At 36.5% G+C, this 8592-nt stretch overlaps 1 protein-coding gene across 1 annotated transcript; it reads left to right on the top strand.

Annotated features, from left to right (window-relative positions):
• Positions 1 to 6043: 6043 nt before the first annotated feature.
• Positions 6044 to 6958, top strand: mc2r (melanocortin 2 receptor; the record flags this gene model as incomplete). Its single annotated transcript, XM_079895226.1, has 1 exon — positions 6044 to 6958. One exon carries the CDS (start codon positions 6044 to 6046, stop codon positions 6956 to 6958), a length of 915 nt encoding a protein of 304 aa, XP_079751352.1.
• Between the last annotated feature and the right edge of the window lie 1634 nt (positions 6959 to 8592).

Genomic DNA, 8592 nt, shown 5'->3' with positions numbered 1-8592 from the left:
ACGAGGCTGAAATACAGAAGTTAAAGGGATAGTTCACCCAAAAATTTAAATTCTGCCAAACTTGTATGATTTTTTCTTCTTCTGCTAAACACAAAAGAAGATATTTTGAAGAATATGTGTAGCCAAAACAGTTGATGAGCCCCATTGACTACCATAGTATGGAAAAAACATACTGTAGGCTACTATGGAAGTCAAGGGGGCCCACCAACTGTTTGGTTAAGCTAAAACAACAAAAAATCAAGATATTTCATATTTTAATTCACCCCCTCAACGACTTTTATTCTTGAAAAAAAAAAAAAAATCCTGCAGCCTTGGAAAAACCTGGATAAATAGCTTTTAGTGTGATTTCTAGACCTGGAAAAGTAATGTGAATTAATGAAATCTTAAAACTTAATGACTCATATGCATTTTAATAATGAATATGCACTTTTTTCAAGTTTTGCCAAGCTCTAAAATATTTTAATTATAAATTGTGAGCATTTTTTTTTTTTAAATCCAGTAAATCATGAACGAGCATGTCAACATGTAAAAGACATGAAAAAACATGTCAATTTATTGTTTAAAAAGAGAAAAACATTTATGCTGGTCAAACTAACTTTGATTTGGTGGACAATGGTGTGTCGATTATTAATAGACAGATTATTTCACAGCAAACCTATGGAGTTAATTTTGTGCCATAATTAAACAAACAAATCCAGCATTTTGCAAACAAACTCGGATCTGCTTTGCAAAGGAAAACTCGACTCACAAACAAACAGAAAGCAATGTGCAAGTACAAAGGTCAATTTGAGCGAAAATGCTAACAAATATGTATTGTGTTTTACAAATATAAATAAATGAGCCTAGATAATAATTCACAAATAAATAACATCCTACAAATTGCATGTTACATTTGAACAAATACCAAATCTATAGTGCATACAAATGCATATCTGTCTGTTATGATCGTGAGACACTTGGCTTTTTATAAGATCTCTCGGCTCGATTTTCTCACAAATGTGTCCAGGCAGATTTTCTCACAAATGCAGTTGAGCAACTTCCTCTTCTAAAACAGTAGATGGCGCTAAACTAGAGGCTAATTTAGCGCTAGTCTCCCAGGAGAAGCACTGATTTGAAACTTGCCTTTGCCTACATCTGAGGAAAATGACCGGTGAACAGGCGTGTTTCTGCCTTAATTTATCTATAATTAATATTTTCAAGGTTTTCTTTTGTAAAATGTTTATTGCATATCTAGACAGAAAACCACATTAGCACTATCTAATCTATAAACTGAAAGCTGTCATCATATGTTGCTTTTTTAATTTTTCTACATCGGACGCATGCGAAATTACTAAATTAGTGATTATGTCTACACTGAATGAATCTTATTTCTTTCGTTCTCCATAAATGAATCAGAACATTTCATTTAATTGAAAAAGGGGGGTCTCATTTGTCTGTCCAAAATAATAATTTGGGCACTGCATATGTCACAGGCAAGTTAAGAAACAATTGTATATTGTTTGTTTTGTTCATTAATATTTTATTACATTAACAGTTAAGCTGACTGAATTCCAAATAAAATAAATAAATAGCCTAAGTGGGACCTCCTTTCAATTAAATTAAAAGTTCTCATTAATTTATGGAGAACGAAAGAAATAGACTCGTTCAGTAAATGTAACGTTTTTAAATGTAAAAAAGCATCATATAATGGCAGAGCTTTCAGCTTATAGATTCCCCTATCCTAGAGAGAGTGAATTGCTACTAAGTGCTAAACTGTCTATAGATATGTAATAAACATTTAGCAATAGAAACCTTAAAAAGGTTAATTATAGATAAATTAAGACAGAAACACGCCTGTTCACCGGTCATTTTCCTATAGGCAAAGGCAAGTTTCAAATCAGTGCTTCTTGTGGGAGACTAGCGCTAAATTAATCCCCTAGTTTAGCGCCATCTACTGTTTTAGAAGAGGGAGTTGCTCAACTGCATTTGAGAGAAAATCTGCCTGGACACATTTGTGAGAAAATCGAGCCAAGAGATCTCATAAAAAGCCAAGTGTCTCACAATCATAACAGACAGATATGCATTTGTATGCACTAGATTTGGTATTTGTTCAAAGGTTACATACAATTTGTAGGATGGTTTGTATTTATTTGTGAAATATTAGGCTCATTTATTTATATTTGTAAAACACAATACATATTTGTTACTCCACTGCATTTTTGCTCAAATTAACCTTTGTACTTGCACATTACTTTCTGTTTGTTTGCGAGTTGAGTTTTCCTTTGCAAAGCAGATCGAGTTTGTTTGCAAAATGCTTTGTTTAATTATGGCACAATATTAACTCCATACCTAACCTCCTTTTCCCCCTTTGGATTAGTAGCTACTCTAGTGACCTCTGCTGATGACGAACAGTCACACTCAAGAGGTCAGACCAGTGGCCAGTTGCACAAACTGCTTGGACTAGTCTTAAAAGTTAGTCATCTAAATTTTTTCTTCAAGACTGATCATAACTGTTTTAAGTCAGCTACATAAAAAGGTAGATTTAAATGGGAAAAGTCAGATTTATTAACCCTGGGTTAAATGCTAGTTGGTCAAACTAGTTCCTTGAAGTCCCCATAAAAATTCTTGATTTTCGTTCTGATTTTAAGTTCTGCAGAATTCGACACGTCTGCCTTGCGAGAGTTTTTTGACATACGTCAGCATGACATCAGAGCAAGGCGGACCGAACTAGAACACATTTCTAACCGGCATGCATCTCGCGGTGATCACCGGTGATCGGTTCTGCTCAGAATTAGCTCATCTCAAACAAGCCTATTAGTAAACATTGCAAGATGGCTATGGATGAACACCAGTTGTTTGAAACGGCTTTGGCCGCTACAATGAACTTGGCTTTTTATCTAAAAGAGGAACAGAAGACGGCGCTCCAATCGTTCCTTTGCAAGAAGGGCGTTTTTGCTGTTTTGCCGACCGGATACGGCAAGAGTCTAATCTACCAGTTAGCTCTGCTGGTAGCCAAGCGTATGGGGCTTGTTGTGATTGGTCATAGTGTTATCCAATTGTGTGCAGTGAGATTTTCAAATGCATGCTTGGTGCCGCCCCTCGAGTTGGGCGATTTTCATTACTCAATGCCAGACCCTTAATCTTTCGGATTTGGGTCTGGATTTCCAGGCTACTGCACTTCAGCTTCAACTTCAGATTTTCTGTCCAATCAAATGCTCTCTGAAAGATCATGCCCCTCACTGTAAAACCTAACACTGAAAGTCACTAAACGTACATACATTATAAAGAGATGGTGAAGCTGCGGCTAAAATCTGTCACTTGTTCACAAATTTACTGTGTTCTACATGATGGTGGCACATAGTGCATAGGGGACAGGGAACAATTCAGTCAGTGTAAATATGCTTTCCACTGGGGCAAATGAAGTCTGGTTTCACTTTATTGTCACCCGACACAAACAGCCGCAGCGTGCACTCAGCAGATCATAATGTGCAAATCCACACAGGCCAGAAAATGTATCTGACCCATTTTGAATTCTGCACAGAATGCTAGATTTTAGAGTGATATGGAGGAGATAAGGAAGAGAAACGGTTAGAGATTAGGAAGAAACTGACATTAAGGTGACAGGCATTAAGCGGTTTAGATCAGACCATTACCATTTTGTCTATTTAAACAGTGAAAAATCTAAGATAACGTCAGTAAATTATGTCCATTATGTCCAGTACTTCAGTCAGTGAAAAATGTGTGGCCTTTGTGCCCCCCCCCCCCCCCCCCCCCCACACTACTCTGTGGGCCTTTATATGGTGGCTAGGTTTATGCAATTGGCCCCAGCTTTGCATGTTTGTCTTATCACTCAGCTGTATTTATTATCTTTGGACAATGACTTTAATTGTTTTGAATGAAACTCTTGTTGTTTCACTTAAACGCAACCACAAAAAGAAAATGTTTAAAAAAGACATGTAACATTGCAAAATTACAACGTAATAAAATTACAGGACACATACGCCTCTGTCACAATGATGCTAATGAACGTCTATCAAGTACAAATTGTACCTTATAATTACAAGTGTAGTGCATAGCCTGACAGAGGCAGTCTACCTTCTCACGTAGAGTTCATTGCTCTTTAATAATTGCTCTCATTCAACACATCCACCACTGTTTAGAGTTTCCAACTTGTTTTAGAATGGTTGTAATTATGATTGTGAGGTAGAATGAAGTTTGAAAAGACTTTGAAACTGAAAAAGTGTTTTTTTTTCTTCCAGTAGTGATGGTAATGATGGGTGTTCAAACTGAAAAGCTATGCCTGGGGACCCGTCGCTGTGTGTTTAACCTCGTTTTTTTTTAGACTTAGGCTATGTTAAAATAGAAACAGAAAATTCCTTTATTGCTCTTTAAAAAGGCAAAGGTTGAACAATGAACTAACTACTTCACGTATGATTGATGAGAGCAGCATGTTGTTTCCATAAAATGCAACATGCGAGTAACAAGGTTTGATAAATAAAGGGTGTTAGGGAGGAAAGGCCTTGCGTCGTGCTTTACTTGGAACACAAATGGTTCTCACTGCCTTGAGCATTCAAGGATACACAAATACACAGGCATGACCACACACACACTGTCTATTAACAGCCAGAACTGTTTTCCGGTGCGACCAGACTGATGTCTCTGCGACATGTGAAGCTGAGGAAAAGTCCCTGTGGGTGTGTTTGATTAGAAAAATGGTACGTGAATTTGACAAATATTGTATAATTTGACACTTAGTTCGGATCAGTATCAGATCTGAGGGTAAACGGTCTAAAAGTGGGCATGGGCTTGATATGGATGAACAGAAGTTTAATGGTCAGGAATGTTGGATTTTTGTAAACATGTGAGGTTTTAATCTCTGGCTCTGTTCTTCCTACTGCCTTTCAAGTTCTAATTATGCTTGCTTTTAAGCTCACATTAATGTAAAATGTACAGCAGATTTAGGGGGAGAAATACATTAACAAATAATGGATCAAACAAAACAAATGAGCTTTTGTGTTTGATGTTTTTATTCGATCCTCAGTATGAAATGTCGTTCAGTCATGTTCTAAGAGGTAGAGGCTTAAATAACAAATTTTTTTCTTCTTCTTTCAACCTTTATTTGGAACAGCTTACAAGTCCATTTTTGGACATGACCTGGGTTACATTCAAACCCAGGTATTCCATAAGCATCAATATGTTGACATATATGACCACATGAACAGCTCAATCGTACATTTTTAAGCATTTTGAGCCCACTGTATGTCATATTAGCTGCATTTGTTTGTGGGTTTTTTCAGGAGATGTGGTATTTATTAGGGATTTATTAGGCCGATATATATATTTTTTCATTTTTTTGAAAGATATGTTAAAATAAATAATTCAATTTACTTTTCTTTTTTTTTAATTTATTTTTAAATGTATTTATGTTCACCAAGGCAGCATTTATTTGATCAAAAATACAGTAAAAGTCATAGTTTAAAAAAAATATTATTATAATTTAGAACTGTTTTTTGTTTTAAAATGTAATTTATTCCTGTGATGGCAAAGCATCATTACTCCAGTCTTCAGTGTCACATGATCCTTCAGAATTCATTCTAATATGCTGATTTAGTGCTCAAGAAGCATTTCTCATCATTATCAATGCTGAAAACAATTATTCTGCATAACATTTTTGTAGATTCTGAGTTTTTTTTTTTCAAAGATCCTTTACATTATATGGAATATCCTTATGGAACATTATAAATTATCACTTTTGATCAATTAAATGCACCTTTGCTGAATAAAACTAGACCACAATATTGTACCTTTACATTTAAAAGAAACGGTACATATGTACCTTTTAATGCTTTTTGACCCTCAAAAAGGTACATATATGTACTTTGAGGTCCAATAATAAGCCCTATGGGGTACGTTAGTGTAGATTGTACCTTGGGGGACAGAAATGGACTCCTACTGTACCCCTATTTCTGACAGTGTATATTTCTCCAGGTCAATTCACATCAAATCTCCAGCTGATCGAACAACCAAGTGTGATCCCAATGTGGTCTGCATCCAGACAGTGATCATGAACTCTAGCAGTGAAGCTCCATTCACCAACCCCACCGACTGCGCTGAGGTTCAGGTCCCCAGTCAGGTGTTCCTGGCCATCGCCGTTGCCAGTCTGAGCGAGAACCTCTTGGTGATTTTGGCTGTGATCAAAAACAAGAACCTTCACTCTCCCATGTACTGCTTCATCTGCAACCTGGCAGTGTTTAACACCATCTCCAGCTTCTCTAAAGCATTGGAAAACATCCTGCTGATGTTTAAAGACGCCGGACACCTGAACTCCCGTGGCCCTTTTGAGCTGAAGATAGATGACATCATGGACTCTCTAATCTGCATATGCTTCCTAGGCTCCATCTTCAGCATACTCGCCATAGCCGTGGATCGATACATCAGCATATTCCACGCTCTACGCTATCACATGCTTATGACCATGCGTCGTGTGATGGTTATTTTGTCGGCTATCTGGGTGTTGTGTGGGACCAGCGGAGCGCTCATGATCAGTTTCTTCGTGGCCACCACAGTGAAAATCTTCTTTGTTGTGCTCTTCTTCACAGCTCTCTTTCTGATCCTCTTGTTATACGTGCATATGTTTTTGTTAGCGCGCCACCACGCCAACAGGATCGCGTCCATGCCGGGCGCCCAGGCACGTCACAGGCAAAGTGGCTTGAGGGGGGCGCTGACGCTCACCATCTTGATTGGAGTGTTTGTGGCCTGCTGGGCTCCTTTCTTATTTCATCTGCTGATTATGATGATTTGCCCAGAGAACCCCTACTGTGAGTGCTACCGCTCGCTCTTCCAGCTACACGTAGTGCTCCTGGTGAGTCACGCGGTCATTGATCCAGCCATTTACGCTTTCCGTAGCACAGAGCTGCGCAATACCTTCAAGAAAATGTTCCTGTGCTCAGCTTCAAGGATCTGTAAACAGTGTGTCTGAGTGAAGGCCCCGATATATATTCACGGTTCTATTTCCTTCTTCGCTTAGGGGTAAAAAGAAGTTTGATATATCTTTGCAGCGGTACACTGTTAGCGAACATCACGATGCCATGCACCCACACTGCTGGGAGCGGCATTATGTAAATGTGTGTTGCACTTTGCTCTCAATAACAACCAAAAATGACAGTGCTCAGAAAACAGCAGTTAAGAAAGCATCTGGTCATATCACAAGCTCTGCAGTTCGGCACCAAAGTAAAGTCACATCACATTTATTATAGCACTTTGTACATTAGAGAGGCTTTTATTAAGATTAATTAAGAGGTCCCACCTTAATTCTTTCTCCTGACCATATATGACACAAAATATCATCTCTGCACTGTTGATGAATGGCTAATTTTTTTATTTATTTAGTCGTTTCATCTGAATTTCAACATTTGTGAGATTTAGTCAGGTGAAACCGTTTTGAGGTTAATTGATCTAATTTTGTGTCTCTGGAAAATAGTTATCTATGGTATTGTATTATGTTATCAAAAATTGTTTCTAATTGTTAATGAGGGATTTGTGGACACATTAATGTTTTTAGATTTGTGGAGTAAAAGTTATAGTTTTTATTTTGAAGTAAAAAGATACAATTAGACCCTTGGGGTATAAGATGACAATTTTTAAATGTAATAATTATTGTTATTAATGGGGTTATTATTCAGTTTTCCATGAATTAGATTTCAGACATCTTCGCTTTCATTAAAACTTAGTTGAGTGAAATCATTCAATTTGCATTTAAATTTTTGCTATTGTGACATATCTTCAAATAAAATATGGACAATTAAATATGTAAATATTCAAGTAACAGAATAATTTTACCTTTAGAAATGAATCTGTTTTACTGTTATTCTGATTTATCGGTAATTCAATTCAAAGAAATAAATTGTCAAAATTCAATTTTAAATAATAGCTGATTTAGTATTTTACATTAATGTCATTTTAAAAATATATAAATATTAATAAGAATTATATTAAAGTCATTTATACATTCTGTAAAAGTTTAGCCTGGGGGGCTTCTTACAACTGACAGGTAGGGGGCCAACTTATAGTGGGGCAAAATGGCCTCTTTGAATAATTTTACATTTTGTTTTATAACAACTAAATTAGCAAATGTTTCTATTTTTTCCTATAATTAAACACATTGGCTGATGCATCATCATCTTGCACATGCTAAACTTATACCTAAATATGTTACAATTGAAACATACATGTACATTGTTCTTAAGAGGGGCATCTTCCCCCATCCATTAAACAGCTCTCCAGTGTGTTTATTTTTTTACCCATGTCTGACCTTAATAGACTGAACAGAAGAAATGAACCAGAGAAGATTTCCACCTCAAAGAAGGCGGAGCCCTCTATGGAATTACTTTTGCGCCAATAATAATGAACGTAACTTTTCAAGAAACTAAAGAAAATATAAACTGAAAATGAATAAAATTTCTTTGAAACTGAAAAAGTTTTTGACTTCGTTCTTAATACACTGCATGTTTTGCTAACTATTTCTCATATTTCTTTCGCTGATCTGAACTTACAAATGCGCTTCCAGAGTTTTCATTTACGCTTCTGAAGTTTTTATTTACGCTTCTGAAGTTT

This window comes from Squalius cephalus (assembly GCF_949319135.1).
Source record: "Squalius cephalus genome assembly, chromosome: 15".
Taxonomy (NCBI): Eukaryota; Metazoa; Chordata; class Actinopteri; order Cypriniformes; family Leuciscidae; genus Squalius; species Squalius cephalus.
The sequence above is the reverse complement of the archived record's forward strand: the minus strand, read 5'-3'. Positions and strand labels throughout refer to the sequence as shown.